The sequence below is a fragment of the Dermochelys coriacea genome, chromosome 9 (genome assembly GCF_009764565.3).
Source record: "Dermochelys coriacea isolate rDerCor1 chromosome 9, rDerCor1.pri.v4, whole genome shotgun sequence".
Taxonomy (NCBI): domain Eukaryota; kingdom Metazoa; phylum Chordata; order Testudines; family Dermochelyidae; genus Dermochelys; species Dermochelys coriacea.
In genome coordinates, this window is record NC_050076.1 from 91,750,582 (window position 1) to 91,768,935 (window position 18,354).

The following is an 18,354-nucleotide window of genomic DNA, read 5'->3' on the forward strand; positions in this document are numbered from 1 at the left end:
GCTCCCCAACAGATGCTGGCAAAGAGTTCCCTCCCTTAGGGAGCCTCTACCACCTGCTCTTCCCCCTGTTCACCAACGGGTGTCATTAGTGAACTCCCTTCTCTCTAGGCCACTTGGCTTACTCCAAATATCATTCATGTTTTGTGTAATTAAAATCACATAGCTGGATCCCTTTGTCCATTCTCCTGTGTACAATACTGCACTCCTGGTGCTACAAACAGACCTTGAAATGACAAGGGACCTAATCCTGAAGTTTGTGGCAATTGCAATAACTGATCAGGCAATGTACGATGCCCAGAATATTACCCTCCCTCACAGTACAATGCCAAAACTTAATTGCAAGCATTGGCAATGTTCGCAAATACAGAGTTGCAGTATGTGTGGGATTGGGTGGGAGCAGCGCTGAGGTTTATTATGTTGCGTCATCTGTTGTGTGTTGCATTTGTGAAGGGCAGAAGCCCATTCCTTGTGGTGATGTGCCCTGTGGTGTATGCCCATTAGGTTATCACTAAGAGGTGCCCTGTAACTTGTATTTCCTTACCTTGTATTTCTGTGCTCATGGAATAAATAAGGTGAAATCCACAAAAAGTATCGAATCTCAAGGCTGAATTTCCTCTTTTCTTTCCATAAATGTCAAGGGAAATCCTGCCATATGTCGTTTCCCTTTCTTCATGGATCAGTGGCTCCCCTGGATTAAAGGGAAGTCAAACAAGATACAACTGGAATCTTGATTCTTTTTTCCAGAAGGGTTGACCTTGATAGAAATAAACTTTATCTTTTTACTATGGGGAAATTACATTGAACTTTAATTGGCTTGTCATAGCTAATATTTCTGCAAATTAACACAATCCAGTCAAGGCTTATCTCTCTTTTTTCTCCTCTGCTTCTCCTCCTCTTTACACCCCTTCCCCCCCCCCCCCATGAATCCCACAAGAAGAAATTTTGCACTAAAGGGGATCTTGGCAGCTACAATAATTTAAATCTCCCCATAAACAGTTTAGTCACACATGGAGGACTTAACACTCTAGAAACATGGTAACCCTGTCAGTGCAAATGAGATGCAAATGTAACCAGTGGGTTTTCCTTCCACATTCCAGACCTTTGAACCTGGGTCCAAGGGATTACAAGAGCAGCCAGAACTCTCCACCTGGCAGCCTGCTAACAATAGCTGACCCAGGACCAGCCCCAGTTTGAGGCTCTGCCCCGACAGCCCATTGGCAGAGTCCCAGAGCAGCTGACTGGCCCTTTGGCCCCACTTAAGCCAGCAACAGGGAGCTGTCTGAACAACTGGGATCCACTGTGCTCAGGACTATGTGCCTGCTGACACCAGCTCCACCGGCCTCGCTTGGCTCCTGATCCTTGGTTTGTCCGTCGCCTCTGACTCGTGGTTCTGATCTCCAGTTTCTCTTGCTTCTGACCTCCCAGTATCCCAACCCAGCTGACTCCTGACTGAGGACTGCAGCTCTGAGCATTAGGTCTGGCTACCCATGATCTGGCCCTGACACCCCTCTTCCATCTGGAAGGCAGAGGAGAGTGAGGCTTAGCTGTTGGTTTTAGCTCCTTAAATTGATACATCTTTGGGATCTACACAATGCGGAGCTAGACACACAAGTCAGTGTAGGGACAACAAACTCCCAGGCCTCATGCCTCCTATGGCCAAGGCTCTAGGATTTTTGCCGCCCCAAGCAAAAAATCTTTTGGCTGCCCCTGCTTTTTTTTTTTGTGCCCCCCCCAGCTCCGCCCCTTCCCAACCCCTTCCCCAAATCCCCAGCCCTGCCTCCTCCCTGGGGCTTGCCACATTTCCCCCCTCCTCATTACTTCCTGCGGCTCCCCCTGGCAATCTCCCGCCCTAGCTCATCTCTGCTCCCCTGAACACATTGCTGCTCCGCTTCTCCCCCAACCCTCTCAGGCGAGGGAGAGGCAGCGCGTTCAGGGGAGCAGGCAGACCGGAGAGGAGTGAGGGTGGGGGGGGAGCGCAGGAAGTAATGGGGTAGGTAGAGGAACTGCTCCCTGCACCAGCTCACCTCCGCTCCACCACCGCCGCCTTCCCCGAAACAGCTGTTTCACGTGCGGCAAGCCTGGGTGGGAGGGGGGAGAAGCAGAGCGGTGGCAGTGTGCTCAGGGGAGCAGGCGGAGGCAAGCTGGGGGCGGCGGGGGCACATTTCTAGGGGCGGCATGGCCGGTGCCGGAATGTCGCCCCTAGAAATGTGCCGCCCTCAGTACCTGCTTGTTTTGCTGGTGCCTAGAGCCGGTCCTGCCTATGGCATGCTGCCCCAGCTCCCCTTGTTTTGGGGAGGGGCCATTCTGCAGTATAACGCTTATTTCCAAGTTTCACTCTTATGGAAAAAGTCCCGTAGCCGCAAGAGTGGTCAGAGGAACCATCCAAGGGCTCAGGTGAGTTCTGAGTTTGTGGAAAAATACTCCTTTAAAATATTGTGAGGGCAGCTCAAACCCCCTATTCTAAAATAACAGCACAGAGAAACAGCCATTGTGTGTGTGTATGTATGTACAAGAACATATATTCATCTTGCATCATATGATACATGGAGCTGGCCAGAAAATAGAAATCCCTTTCTGTGGAAAAATCCTTTTGAAACTTTTTTTCATCCCAAACTGGGACAAAGTCAAATGCGAAAATTTTTCACATGAAGGGATTTCCTGGAAAAATCCTGTTTTTGGGAGAACCAACGTGGAATCTTTTTAGCTTGCTGGATGCTCGCTTGGAAGACTCTTGACAATTTCACTTTCTCCCTATAGGGAGAAAGCAAAATTGACGAGCTTTCCAGGTGAGCAGCCAGAGCATCGTTCAGATTTTTCTGATTGGGGGGGGGGGAGGAAGGGAAATCCATTTTATTGGAGGGTGGGAGGGGGCGTGAATTAAAATTCTCCCATGGGAAAATTTCTTTTCTTTGCGAAAAGAGCATCTTTTGCCAGACCCATTCAGAGGGGAAAATTCCTGGTCAGATCTAGTGGTATGGTCATTCCCTTGGTAGGTCTCTACCAGCATAGAAATCTTATTGCCATGGTCACATTTGATAATGGGGGGGCGGGGGTATCCAGGCACATACCTCTGTGTTATGCAATCCACATGTGCATTTTAGAGAGAGAGGACTGGGGAGTTAAATGTCCACATTTTCTCTTTAATGTTTCAAATGTCTTGATTTCTTTCTGCTCTAGATCCTCAGCTGATTGTAAATTGTCATAGCTCCATTGAAGTAAATGACAACTTACACCAACTGAGGATGTGCCCCATTCTGTGAATGGTCAGACTCCACATCCTGCATTCAATGAGGTATATGTACGGCCACTGGAATAATGTCTGATTCTTACCCCTTGCCTAGGGTTTCCCTTCCTAGTTAAATACTAAAAGGTACATCCCAACCTAAAACATTTCCTGATCTTAATATTTTCCTGTGTGTTTGGGGGGGGGGAAGGGATTGGGGGTCTCTTTCTGTCTCTGCCCTTAGTTCCTTCATTCCCCTTAGAAAGAGATTCTAAGTCTTCTGTGCCTTGGAACGTGGCTAAAAGAATCCTAGCAGAGTAACGTTGTCTCCCCCTGCCAAGTCCTAAAACATGACATCTGCTGAGATTTATTTGTGTTGTCCTCTCCATCTTCCATAGCCTTCATAGGGGACAGCCCCCAAATGTGAGAAATCAGGTTCTTTCCCTGACACTGACATGCCATCCAACTTTGCACAAGTCATTTTACCTTTTTGGTGTCCACTCTTGTCCTTTGTTTTGTCTCTTTATGGTTGGGATTTTGAAGGGGGCTAGAGAAGTTAAGTGCCAAACTCCCTCAGGTGCCTTGGAAAATACCAGCCTGGGATTGTAAACTGTTTGAAGGCAGAGACTACCTCTTGTGTAGCTGTACAATATTTAGCTGAAAGGGACCTTGATCTCAGTTGGGGCCATTAAGCATCACCATAATACAAATAAATAGTAATAAAGAAAAAATTCAAGAAGCTTATTATGTGGGATCCCCTTAAGCACAAATAATATTTTCTATAACCTCAGTTTCATTATTCAAGTTCTCAGTTGTTGTAAATTTTAAATTGTAAAAAATTAAGATTTTTTTAACTGGCATGTCTAAAGGTAACCGTACAGGGATGTTCAGTATTGCTGATTCTGTCACAACAGCCTCAAAAGTGCTACTTTCCAATGGGGGGACTTAAAGGAATGACCCAAATCTACCCCCTAGGCTTTCAGTCTCTTTGGGCAGACGGACAGATTAGGAAACCACTACAGTGGCTGAAATCCTGGTCCCACTGAAGCCAATGGCAAAATTTTGTCCCTATTGAAATCAGTTGGCAAAATTCCCATTAGCTCTAGCATGAATAATGTATTAGTAAGTAGAATTTGCTTTTTATAGTCTATTTGCTGCAGACTTTTTAGTTTAAAAAAAATCCAGTGTGAAACAATGACCTGAGTTGCCTACCTCCACTGTAATAACTGAAGAGAGCAAAGTGGAGAAAGCAATTTGCAAAGCTACACTTGACAGTCATTGTAGCATAACATCATCACTGCAATTATCTAGTAAAAGGTTTGTTCCATTACATTTTTTTAACTGCCTCGTCAAGATGGCTCTACTTGTATCAGGATTTGGTACTCCAAGGAGAGGTTAAGAAAAAATGAATACTAATTCTTTCACTAACCATTGTGAGACAGCCTTCACTTCTCATAATTCATCACGTAGCCTTTTGGTCCTCTAACATGGTAAGCCTAGGGAATCAATAGGCATAAAGTGCTCAAGGGAAGGTAGAATTTGTGAGAGAGAAGCATTGCATATTTATAGCTATAGTACTGTAGCGAGGGGTGGGGATAGAGTCTTAAAATGAAGTGGTACTTTTGAAATAATAGAATAGCAGCATAATTGCCATTATACAAGAGATTATCCATGGTCCTTTACACTTTCTTCACACGACAGTTAGGCTGGTAGTAAAATTACAAGGGGGGAAAGACATAATGTAATAAATTAAAATATGATTTCCAGAGACTCACAGGATGTGTACACTCTTTTGATATCTTATTATTTAAAAACTTTCAGATCTGTGTACAATAATTCACTGGTCCTCTAGTTGTGGATGCTTTTGAAGGGACAGCGGGCTATCCAGCTGAATATTTTATTTCTCTGTGTGAACGTAAATATTTATTTCCTTTGCCTTTTAGCTTGATGGTTTCACATATTACTGCTCTTAAAAAAATAATTGTCCCTGTGAAATGTCATTCTGCTGTAAGATTGAGTATTTATTCTTTTAATGCCTAATAAATTCCTCATACAGATGATCTAACTAGTGTATTTTTGCTGAGAATAAAGGGCCTGATCCAAAACCTATTGAAGTCAAGAGGGGTCTTTGATAAAGTTATGGCTTTCTAGGGTCCTGATTCATGTTTCTCTTTAAGCATGTGAATCAATGGAACTACATGTGCTTAAAGCTAAGTGCATGTTTAGAATTTAATATAGCTATTTTTTATATGCACATAAGGGACTGAATTCTACTGTGTTGTATATTTGCAACCACACTTTCTTGAGTGACTTTGATAAATGAAAGTGGAACTTGCTTCAATAACTATATAAATTAAAACTGCAAATTTTAAACTTGATTTCTCTCGCCTCTAAAGTAGGTAATATAAAGCTGACAGTAAAATTCTCAGGAAAGACTAATCTTATCTCTAATAAGAACCCTGAGACTTGCATTCATTGACTTCTAAATTTCATTCACCCGTCTTTAGTTCATTTTATAGGTGAAATCTCGGGAATAGTAATTCATTGCAGCAGCTCTTGTAATGTTACCAGTGGGGAAATAAGATTTCTAAGAAATTATGCAAATAACTGCTCTTAGATCTTGTCATGTAATGTGGGAGATCAAACTATTTAAAAAGATATCTTTTCTTTGTAGGAGACGACTCTGACTGTGGCCACCCGAATCTCCTGGCTAGAACAGACAAAAATCTAATTTGATATAATAGACGTACTATTTCAAATAAATAGTTTAACTGTTTCTAAAGGAGAAAGTTTCTGTGTCATTTAAAAAACTTTTTTGTCTGATATGCTGATAAATTATTTATTTTGAAACATTGTTTTCCTAGCTCGGCATAATGCCCAAGCTGCCCCCCAAAAGTCACTAGATTAAGCCATTGCCCCATAATGGCTCTTTGAGAAATGTTCAGCTCTAGCTGTTGCTTTGTTGTAGCAAAGAGCTGTGATTCAGACTTCATGCTCTGTTTGCGTTTCAGCTGTCAATGAAAGTGAAAGATGAAGTCTCCCGTTCTCTTGGTTCTTGTGATCTGTACAGTAGTCAGCACAAATTTGAAGCTGGTATCAAAGAGAAATTCTGGTAAGTCTCAGAAAAATGTGATCGTTATTTTATATTTAACAAAGTCTGGCTTTGGCGATCATGTCATAGACCCAATTTTTGTTCTGCATGCATAATCCTTGTTGATCAATTATTTAAAAAGGGTTGTATCCAACACAAACTGCCTGCTAGCTGTGCAACAGGCTAAACGTTGTTGTTTAGCATCGATGGAATTTCTGTCTGCGTGTTCATTGTATTGAAATGTTTTGATATTAAGCCTGAAGTGATTTACCATGAAAAATGCTGATCTGTCAAGCTTATGAGTATCTTAGGCCTTTTTTTTTTTTTTTTAATGGCCCAGTTCTCAATTACACTAAGGTGCTCACACTTTCTTGTGAAAGTATAAAAGGATCTTAAAAGTCAACATGAATTTACATCCACTTTCAGGCTCCTTTACATTCTGGGTGGTGTAAAGGGGCCTATCTGTAAATAAGAACTGGGCCCAAAGTCTATAAAATGTCGTGTGGGTTTGTTTTTTTTTGTTTGTTTTGGTTTTTTTTAAATCTTATGTTGGCTTTAGGCCAGCTATCATCTAGCTTGAAAGAAAAAACCATCTAACCCATAGAATTGGCACTGGCACCAAAAGTAACTTCTTGTCCAGAGGGTTATTTTTACCCAGTGTTTAAAGTCATGATCTGAACCTGCTCTCCTTTCTCAAGCAAAACTTTGACCTCAGAGGGATTCCTGTCTGAGGAGGATTAGGCGTCAAGATCTTGCATACAGTTGTGAATCTTCTGAGATCATAGTAAGTAGGTATGGGATAAAATCGAGCACGTTGTTGAATGTGCAGTATATGCCTTATTCAGTTGATTGTGTCTAAGCTACTTTTCCTCTCTCTGCACTGAGATGAGGGTGGGAGTGTGCTGAGACCAGGGCTGGGGGTGAAGGAGCAGGCTGGGGTGGGGGTGCAGGATCTGGCCAGGAGCTAAAATGAGGGAGGGGGCTCAGGATTGGGGCAGGAGGTTTGGGTGTCAAGCACTTACCTGGGCAACTCCCATTTGGTGCAAGGGGTGCAGGTGGGAATGTTGGTGTGTGTGTGTGTGTGTGTGTGTGTGCAGGAGCTCCCGTTTGGTGCTCAGGGTGGGTGTGGGAGGTGCAAGAGTCAGGGCATGAGATGTGGGGGTGCAGAAGTCAGGGCAGGGGTCTGGGGGTGTGTGAGGAGGGTGCAGGAGTCAGGGCAGGGAGCTGGGAATGTGTGGGGAGTGCCGGAGTCGGGGCTGGAGTGTGTGTGTGTGTGTGTGTGTGTGTGTGAGAGAAAGGTGCAGGGGTCAAGGCAGAGGGTTGGGGTGTGTGTGGGGGATGCACTGGTCAGGGCTGGGGGTGTGGGCTGGCATCGTGGGGTGCTTCCAGCCCCCTGCCTTGAGCGGCTCACGGCAGGGGGCTGGAGGGGATATGCCCTGATTCCACCCCCTTCCCCAAGGTCCCCGGAGCAGAGAGCATGCTGCGGCTCCGCTTTTCCCTCTCCCCCTCTGTAGCAAAGGCTGTCAGCTGATCGGCTGCAGGGAGGGAGAAAAGGAGGGGCAGGAACCCAGCACGCTGGGGGAAGAGGCGGGGGAATGGGGAAGCTTGCCTGCCCTGCAAGGAGAGAGCCGGGGATGGAAAAGAGCGGGCCAGGCCGGGCAAGATTTTTAGTGGCATGTTGCTGTCTGCCCAGGTCCAGCAGACAGCAGCGTGCCATTAAAAATTGGCTCGCGTGCTGTCTTTGGCACGCGTGCCATAGGTTGCCGACCCCTGGTCTAGGTATACTTGGTCCTGCTTCAGCGCATGAGGTGGACTGGATGACCTCTTGAGGTCCCTTCCAGCCTTACATTTCTACAGCGTCTATGAAACCTAAAATATCTGTAGGTATAGTGTCTTCCAGCTGATAGTGTACCACTAGCTATATTTTAGTACATTGATCTTGGCTGCTTTCTTTGACTTATCTTGCAAAAAACCTTGAGTTATTGGCAATTTTTGTCTATCTCAATTCAGGTTGAATATCAGTAGGGGAAAAAATCCTTTAATATATTAGACTGCCTATTGCTAAATTTAACCTACTGGAGTAAATTTCTCATCTGGGTGGGCTAATGTATGCCAAGCATAAGATGAAAGAAAAAATGGATTTAAGACCGAAATATATAGTATCCCTTTATAACTACATGAATATATGTGGCTAGCTTTCTACTTTCTATATGTTTCAGAGTAGCAGCTGTGTTAGTCTGTATTTGCAAAAAGAAAAGGAGTACTTGTGGCACCTTAGAGACTAACAAGTTTATTAGAGCATAAGCTTTCGTGTGAGCTGTAGCTCACGAAAGCTTATGCTCTAATAAATTTGTTAGTCTCTAAGGTGCCACAAGTACTCCTTTTCTTTTTACTTTCTATATGCATTCTTTCTTATACATACCCTATGATTTTTAGGAGCAGAATATTGATTGATTTTTTTTCTCTCTCAATGTATGTGAGAAATGCACTTTCTGTGATTGAAGTATTTGAAGCATAATTGATAACTTTACCCTTTCTGAAAAGGTCCTTTACATTGGAAGAACTACCTTTTGATTGCTTGACTGCATGCAAGGGGTTTCACTGAATGTCATGTGTCAGTCCGAATACATTGCATGGAGGAAAGAACATCAGAGAAGCTGCTATTCTTATTATTTATATTACAGTAGTGTCTAGGAGCGCTACTCATGGACTGGGACCCCGTTGTGCTAGGTGCTGTATAAACACAAAACAAAAAGACAGTCAAGAAGCTTACAACCACATATAAGATCAGGGATGACCGACCAATACAGACAGCAAGAGGAGTGCAGGGAAACAGATGATACGGTCAACTTGACAGGTAGTAGTTTCAGCAGAAAACAGCTTGACTGTCAAGTTAAATGGTTCAAGGCTGTAGAATCTGTTGTCTGAATAGGTTTGGCTGAATCATTACTGGAATTGTCTAGTTTTAGATTTTTGGCTCAGAACTAATCCTGAGAACTACAAAATCCTATATTTCATCACCCTTGAACTTCTAAGTGTCTTAAATCCCCATATCAGTGTTGCTGCGCGAGTCCATCTCTGGCTAGTATGGTATTGGCTCATAGAATTTGAATACATTTTTTTGTTTGTAGGAAATATTTCAATGAAATTCTTATCTTTTGAGAACCCTGAAACAATTTTACATAGTACAGAGCGCAAAGAGATTGTTATATGGGCCACCTTCCCTGCCACTCGTGACTTATACAGTGGATGGGTTTTCTGAAAGTGGCTTAAAATAATTGCAAGACCCATTTGGTATCCCTTTGACAACTTAAAACTATTGCGTACATGAAAGTGAAGGCCAACTTTCTGAAAGTTCTAGTGGATTTGCAGACCTCGTCACAGTCTTGATTTCTAGAGGGGGCAGGTGCTTAACACTTTCTGAACAACAGGCCCTCTTAAGGGGTCTCGGATAGCTTTTGAAATGTAGATCCAAGAATTTGTGTCCTCTTAGCCAAAGCTGGCCTTTGGGATCCTGCAACGCCCCTGGCTACTGGCTCCACTGAGTTTGGAGGACCAAGAAATGTCCAGGAGAACCTCAGCTTTCACTCACATATTATATAAAATGGAGCTTTTTTTAAAGAGAGTAATATAAGCAATGCCAACTGATCCCTATGGATGAAAATGTGTCACTTGCTCTTTCCGGAAAGATCAGTTATCCACAGCCCCCTCTCAACCACCCAGGATTTTGCTTTCACAGCCCTGGCACAAAATGCTTTAAGCTGTCATCAGTGCTTAAAAGCTGTGTCCTTTTCGCAGAGAGTTAATCACTTTGTCTATTTCACTTCTTGTTTCCCTGCTGCCTCCCATCTGTTCAGCTTCTATCAGCTTGAAATGAGGAGGAGGAGGAGCTAGCACCATGTGATCAGTTAATCCTCCATGTGCCACCAGCAATTAATCTGTGAAGCACCCAGTAGTCCATGCACCTTATTAAGGAAAACTCTGCCATGGTTCTGTCTCCTCTAGAGAGGAAGCGGCATTACAGATATAGCACTAGCCAGGTGACAGCTGGCAACATTGAGTTGCATATAGAAAAGACCAGAGCAAATAGCAACATTTGTTGAAGGGTTAGCTATCTTGATCTCATATGGTTGAAATACTGAACTTTGGTAAAAATTGGAGCCTGTTTAAATATTGCACTTGGTTAAAATTAACTAATTTATGATAACATTTAAAATATTGAACAGATTTAGAGCCTAGCCCCTTCCCAAAAGAAGCGCTATAGTAAAAAACAGATAAAGAAAAGTGAACACACATCATTCTAGGGTGAAGTGAAATGCCAATGCAGGATCTTGGAGGGAATCAAAATAAGAAAAAAGTGGAATAGAAATGTATATTAACTTCTGAGGAGGGAATGGGTGTCAGGAAGAAGAAAAGGAGTACTTGTGGCACCTTAGAGACTAACAAATTTATTAGAGCATAAGCTTTCGTGAGCTACAGCTCACTTCATCGGATGCTGTAGCTCACGAAAGCTTATGCTCTAATAAATTTGTTAGTCTCTAAGGTGCCACAAGTACTCCTTTTCTTTTTGCGAATACAGACTAACACGGCTGCTACTCTGAAACCGGTGTCAGGAAGGAGACTGTGGAGAGGTGCCTCGGGAAAGTTTTGGAACAAATGGGTTTTGGGGAGCTTTTTGAAGGAGTGGAAGAAGGGGGGCTTTAGACATCAATTTGAAACCTCTTTCTGGAATAAGAAGTGGAGTAAAAGGAGTGGAAATGTCCAGAGGCTCCAGTGGGCTTGTGGGAACAGTCAGGGGACTTAGGCTGGGATATACAGAAGGTAGGTGCAGACACCAGAGTGCCTGGGAAGCAACCATTTAAAAACTGAACTTAATAGGGAAGCAAAAGGGATGTCCCAAGCAAGGCAAGATTCAAGAAGGGTGTCTGCAGGGCAGCCATGAAGACGATTTAATCCATTTTCCAGGACACAGAGAATACTTATGGCTTAGTTTATGAATATTATGACAATCACTGGGCCATAGAAACGCTCTAGCAGATGGCTATAACACAATTTTTATACTTTCAAAATAAGTATATTTTGTTGCGAAGGACAATGGATGTGTGAAGGCTGATTTCTGTACTGGACACATCATATTATCTGTTCTTAGTGTCAATATAAACTCCTTCTGGACCTTCCTAACAATGCACCAACTATTAAAAAAAACAAACATTTTGCCCCTTCACTGGAGTTCATGTTGCATTGTGAATGCTATCCACTTTGTTCAAACCATCACTTCCTTCTGAGCTGCCCTTGTGTAACTAGCTTATTTAAAGAAAAGGAGTACTTGTGGCACCTTAGAGACTAACAAATTTATTTGAGCATCCGATGAAGTAAGCTGTAGCTCACGAAAGCTTATGCTCAAATAAATTTGTTAGTCTCTAAGGTGCCACAAGTGCTCCTTTTTTTTGCAAATACAGACTAACACGGCTGCTACTCTGAAACCTAGTTTATTTAATACTTTAATCGCAGCTATTGAATAATTGAGTTCCCCACACTAGCATTTTGTGTATGAGTGAATAGACAGACCCGAAGAAAGGCAAAAGTACTTATTTAACTGCGTAGGATTCTTCCTGAATTCACTTTACCTGCTTCTCTGTGGGAGTAGGCTATTGCTAGTAGGCTGAATCCTGCTTAGGAGACCACTTATCTCAGTAGGATTTGGCCTGTTCGTTCATAAGAAACTCTGGCCTAAAACTAACTTGCTAGTTGAAAACAAATTTCAACCATCAAGGCATGAACCAAGCTGAACTTAACCTGCCACATAATCTTACTGTGTAATTTTCATCCTCTTGCCTCTAAAAATCCCCTCTCCCAAACATGCACTTGTCATTGGTGCAATTCTGGCCCCACTGAAGTGAATGGGAGTTTTGCCAACTGACTTTAGTGGGGCCAGGACTTCACTCAGGGTTTGTAGCAATCATTCATAGTTGGTCTAAACTGAGGGTTGGATCCTGCCACCTTTACTCAGGTGAGTAAATCGTGTTTGGTCAAGTAGTTTTTTATTGTATGATTTTTTTTTTCTTCATAAGTAGGGACAATGTATATGACTAAGGAATTGAGTCTTTAATGTAAACTCTTCGGGGCAGGTATTGTGTACCTTTGTGTATGGAAAGTACTAAGATGCTCGTACTGCTTTACTAATAATAATGGATAAATGTTTACATTACAGCTTTCCTTCAAAAAAGGAAACTAGTCAGCATTCACAGAAGACTGTGAGTTTCTAGGAGTACTTGTGGCATCTCCTGGTCTTTTTGCGGATACAGACTAACACGGCTGCTACTCTGAAATAGGTCTGCCTCTGACTTCTTGTATGATCTGAATTATGTAAGCCCAAATTTTCAAAAGTGGCTATTAATTTTGGTTCCCCGATTTGAGATTAATAGTATCTGGCTGAGCAAATCTCTTGAGCCAGGTCTTAGGGCATTATAGTACCTGGAAAGATATTGGAACAAAGTATTATAGAATCCATTTGTAAGCACCTAGATGATAGAAAGCTTATATGGAATACCCACCATAGATTTGTCAAAAGCAAATCTTGCCAAACAAACCCAATTTCCTTTTTTTGACAAGGTTACTGGATGGTGGGTGAGGGAGAAGCAGTAGACAGGATATATCTTGATTTTTTTTTTCTCTTTTAGAAAGGCTTTGGACACAGACCTACGTAATATTCTCAAAGACAATTGGGGAAATATGGTTTTGGTGAAATTACAATGGGGTGTCCAGCATCAGAGGGGTAGTATGTTAGTCTGGATCTGTAAAAGAGGCAAGGAGTCCTGTGGCACCTTATAGACTTAGAGCATAAGCTTTTATGTCTGTTAGTCTATAAGGTGCCACAGGACTCTTTGCTGCTTTTACTATGAGGTGGGTGCACAACTATCTCAAAGACTGTGCTCAGAGTAGTTATCACTGGCTTTCTGTCAAAATGAGAGGACCTATGGTAGTGGGATCCTGTAAGGATCAGTACTGGGTTCAGTTCTAGTCAATACTTTCATTAATGACATGGATAATGGTGTGGAGAGTGCTTATAAATTTTCAGATGACCCCAAGGTTGGGGGAGAGGGGAGCCTTGGAAGCACTTTAGAAGACAGGATTAGAAGTCAAAATGACCTTGACAAATTGGGTAACTGGTCTGAAATCAACCAGATGAAATTCAACAAAGACAAGTGTGAAACTACTTCACTTAGGAAGGAAAAGTCAAATGCACAACTACCAAATGGGGAATAACTGGCTCGGGGGTAGTACTGCTGAAAAGAATACAGTGGTTATAGTAAAAAGAAAAGGAGTACTTGTGGCACCTTAGCGACTAACAAATTTATTTGAGCATAAGCTTTCGTGAGCTACAGCTCACTTCATCGGATGCATTCAGTGGCTGCATTCAGCTTATGCTCAATTTGTTAGTCTCTAAGGTGCCACAAGTACTCCTTTTCTTTTTGCGAATACGGACTAACACAGCTGCTACTCGGAAACCAGCAGTTATAGTGGATCACAGCTGAATATGGGGCAACAATTTGATGCAGTTAAAAAAAGGCTAATATCATTCTGGGGTGCATTAAGAGGAGTGTCACATGTAAGACACAGGAAGTAATTGTCCCACTCTACTTGGCACTGTGTCAGGCCTCATCTAAAGTATTGTGTTCAGTTCTGGGCCACGCATTTTAGAAGAAATGTGGACAAATTGTTGAGAGTCCAGAGGAAAGCAACAAAAATAAGTTTAGAAAACATAACACATGAGGAAAGGGTGTGGTTTTTTTTTGTTTTGTTTGTTTTTTTTTTTTTTTAAAAAAAACCTGGACATGTTTGGTCTTGAGTAAGACTGGAGGGGGAGGGCTGATAAGTCTTTGAATATGTTAAGGGATATTATAAAGAGGATAGTGTAGGTAGGACAAGAATTGTAATGGGCTTAATCTGCAGCAAGGGAGATTTAGGCTAGATATTAGGAAAAACTAAATTCAAGAATAGGCTTCCAAGGGAGGCTGTGGAATCTCCATCATTGGAGGTTTTTTAAGGACATGTTGGACAAACACCAGTCAGGGATGGTCTAGGTTTGCTTCCTCCTGTCTCAGCCAGGGGGCTTGACTTGATGACCTCCCAAGGTCTCTTCTAGCTCTACATATCAGTGATTCAGCTGGACTGGAGAACCAATAACTCTTTGAAGAGCTCTAGGTACTGCCATTATGAATTAAATACAAGACTGAGCATAAAATTTCTGTCCACGGAATTTAAAGATTTAGGTTCTGTTTGTTGCTGTGAAAAATCACACTTACCATGCAAAGTGCACTGCAGTAAGGAAATTTGATTTAAAAAGTTGTAAGCAATGAATGCCCACAATTGCTGCCTCAGATGCTCCCTTGTCTTTACATGGAGTCTGTAATGAAATCTATTATTGACTGCAGTTTAAAAACAATCAGCGCTAACATTAGGGGGGGAAGAGAGGAGGAGTGTGTGAAATGGCTACAGGAGATTGTGATAAAATAGAGAAATATGATGATTTGGTTTCTCCCCCCCGGTAGTTGAAGTAAGTTCTTTGAACTAATTATAATAAAGAAAAGCTTAAAATTTCACTCCAACTCTGATGAAGGGCTGGTTTAAATATTTTCCACTGACAAAAGGAAGTGATTCTTTTCATACGTTGTGCAAGGGCTGGTAATATAGACCTGCATGGTATTCTCCTATTATGGTACCAGCTACTACTTGCTAAAGTAGACATAATTGCCTGTCTATGAGCTGAGAGCTAAATTGATCCAAGAAGCAATGCCCTCCTTAGGGGAGTATGTTTATCATTTTATTATCTCGCCCTTTCAAAACCAATCAATCCTTCCCTATGCAGAGCACGATTAGTACTTGTAGTCAGCTGAGAGGAGATAGGCCAGAGTGGAATTTGTGGTCAAAGATTTGTGTTGATTTTCAGAGGGTGGTTGATCCACCATTCCTCCATTAGATTGTGTGTGTGTGTGGGGGGGGGGAGGGGGGGTCTGTGAGTAGTGGGTGAAAGTAGCATGCATATTTTGCTGTTACTGTGAAGTACAAGAAACAAAACTAGAGAGCCTCCCATCATGGTGATGAATGTGACACATACTAGAAAACTTAAGACCTTTGCTGTGTCCTCCTCTCTTGATGTGAGACCTGAACAAAATCCCTTCAGGATTTAGTTTGGGAACTGAATACAGCAGCTCACTACTTCAAGGTTTGGAACCGTCCCATGCCTTCCACTTAATTCAATGTCACACTCCAGCAAGTACTCCTTACTTATCCTCCAGTGATGCTCTCTGCTGAAGGGCCACTGTTGGGCATGGATGTTCCAGTTGGACTGGCCTCTTCTTACATGGTTTAAATGTTCTCTATATCTTCCCATATGACAATTTGCTGTGCTTCAAACTTCTTATGTGACCCTCAGTGAGTCATTGAGGGTACATCTGCACAGCAAGAGCTGTGCATAGCTAGTTCAAGAGGCTAAGCTTGAATCCAGCTGGCAGGGAACAATAGCAGTGAAGGCCCTGTGAACGTGCTCAGCTCGCTAGTCTGCTCTGAAGCTCGTGCTGTGCTGTCTTCGTTGCTATTGTTACCTGTCCTAGCTGTATTCAAGCTAGCTTGGGCAAGCTAACCCATGCACAGCCTTTGCTGTGTAGACTTCCCTTGAGGGCCAGATTTCTTTGAAAGTATTTAGGTGCCTAAAGATGTGGATAGGCACCTAGGTGCTTTTGAAAATGTCTTAATCTCTAGGCATCAGCTATCCCATATATAAAATGGAATAATAGAGTGAAACCTTTACTAAGTGACCTAGGCAGCTAGCCCAAAGCAGGGGACTGATGGGACAAAAATAAGGAGCAGTTTTTGCCCACATTATGCTCCATGATACAAGATCCACTAGCTCATTACTCCAGAATGATTTGCTATTCCAGGTAGATGATGCGGTTCTTCATAATAGGATCGACCCTCTTCTTTCTTAAGTATCAGCAGTGGAATAGTGAAAAATGTGGATTTTAAGTTGTTTTGGCAGAGTTCTATGACTCTTCTAATGTGGTGGTGGTGTTTTTTTTTTTTAATACTAAACCAACAGACCATAATTATACCCAGATCTTGTCTGTGTCTGGGGCAGATCAATGTTTCAGCATCAAATGATTTTATACACTTTTTTTTAAAATGAAAGTAATTGGAAAGTATATTATGGAAAGATAAATATTTTGTGTATTCAATTTTCTCCTAATAAAATGCTTGGCATCAAGAGTGTGACTTCTAGCTCATCTCTGTAAGCTTTATTGCTATTATCAGTGCTGAGTGCTTATATAGTTAAGCTTTTACAAATGAGACTTTTTTTTTTTTTTTTAAAACAAAGGCCAGCATCATTTTTCCAATTTTACAGATGGGGAAACAAAGGTAGAGGGAGGTGAAGTGACTTGCCCAAGATCATCTAGCAATCCAGCTGCAGGCTAGGGAGAAGAACCTAGATCCCTGGAGTTCCTGTCAAGTGGGCTAACCACTAGGCATACTGCTCCCCATTTAAAGAGCTCCATGTTGTAGGATATCTCACGGGGAAGTTCTGAGGCTAACTTGGTGAGTGTGTGGAAAGTGCTTTGAATCCTCAGATGAGGGTGGTAGAGAAGTAAAAGTAATAGCAATTATTTTGGCTTTATTATGAAAAATAGAACATAGCTCTGCTTGGCCCGGGGAGACTGGTCGTAATGTGTCCGCCATTGCATAGCAGTTGGCCTTCTAGATACTTTGCTGTGAATGTCTCAAGTCTTGTTGGATGCCTAATACAATAGTGTCACTTCAGCCTAGTTTTGAATTTAAAAGGTAGCTTGGGGAGGAAAGTTGTGCGTGTTTTTTTGAATGCATTGAAAAAATGCATTCGATTTACCTGAGGGACTGACTGAATTGCTCATTAAGAGCCACCCACAGTCTCTATGTGACTTACCCTAGAGATCGAGAGTGTCTTCCAGGGCTCTCTGGTAAATACTCATTTCATAGACTGCAACAACTCCACTTTCCAGGCTGCTGAATAAATGTGGATCTAGCTAGACTTAATTTTTTGCTTTTTGCAAACCCAACAACCTTTTCGTTTCCTCCTCCTCCTCCACTCAAATGTTAGTATGCAAATAGTCTTGAATGGCCCTCTCCAAGGGCACTTCAGTGTTTGTGTACGTTCGTGTTCTTTTTAACGGCATATTAATCCCTTCTTGTTGTTGTTCAAATATATGTAGTCGGAGTTCAAGAGCTCTCTGTGAAATGTGCATTGGAAATGTGCCACTGTGTTAAATGGGGTGGAATGCTACCCCATCTACTTCTAGTGTGGTACTGGGAATAGGGCACGACGCTGGGGTTGGCAGACCTGGGTTCTAGTCCTAGCTCTGCCATTGACCTTGGGCAAGTCACTTTCCCTCTTTATGCCGCTTTTCCCTTCCACTCTCTTCTATTTGGTCTGTGAGCTCTTTGGTCTGTAAGCTGAGTGTTACATACACAGTGCCTAGCAATTCTTGTTAGGGACTCGAGGCTACTGCAATGCATTAGTGCTTGTATAAATAGTTGCTCCCTTCATGGGACTTCAGCTTAGAAACTCAGTCCAAACCTCTTTAGTTACTTTCACTGTTTGCTATGTTCAGGCACTCTGCGCCTCCAGATTTTAGATAGATCTGGATGGGATAATAAGCATGATAATAACCGCTATTTTTAGTGTCTCCAGTCCAGCAGAAAACAGTAAAATCTACTCATCTTCTTGCATGACCTTCTTGACTCCTTGCATGACCTTGCGACACTTTATGCCCAATTTTACAAAGCTAAGGAGGTTCATACAACTTGGATATGATTCAGAGAAGTATCTGAAAATATAGATAGAAAACAGGATGAGTACTACAAATGACACTTGGGGATGTTATGTCCACATTCAGTGCTACATCTCTAGTTATAGGCAAACCAACGGACTAAACTGGAAACCATGTTTGGGGTGGGGTTTTTTAGTGTCATTGGAGCAGTCTGGAAGCTAAAGCTTTTTGGCTGATTT

General features: G+C 42.4%; 1 protein-coding gene across 6 annotated transcripts in view; it reads left to right on the top strand.

Annotated features, from left to right (window-relative positions):
• The window catches only part of IL1RAPL2 (interleukin 1 receptor accessory protein like 2), a 569,055-nt gene that overhangs the window by 20,313 nt on the left and 530,388 nt on the right, over window positions 1-18,354 (top strand). For 4 of the 6 annotated variants that reach the window (XM_043492438.1, XM_038417782.2, XM_038417786.2 and 1 more), the window contains one exon: window positions 6,235-6,335. The exons of the other annotated variants lie outside the window; for them this stretch is intronic. In XM_043492438.1, coding sequence (XP_043348373.1) covers window positions 6,254-6,335 — 82 coding nt within the window. In that variant the 5' untranslated portion in view covers window positions 6,235-6,253. The remainder of the gene's footprint in view (window positions 1-6,234; window positions 6,336-18,354) is intronic. 6 annotated transcript variants of the gene reach the window in all.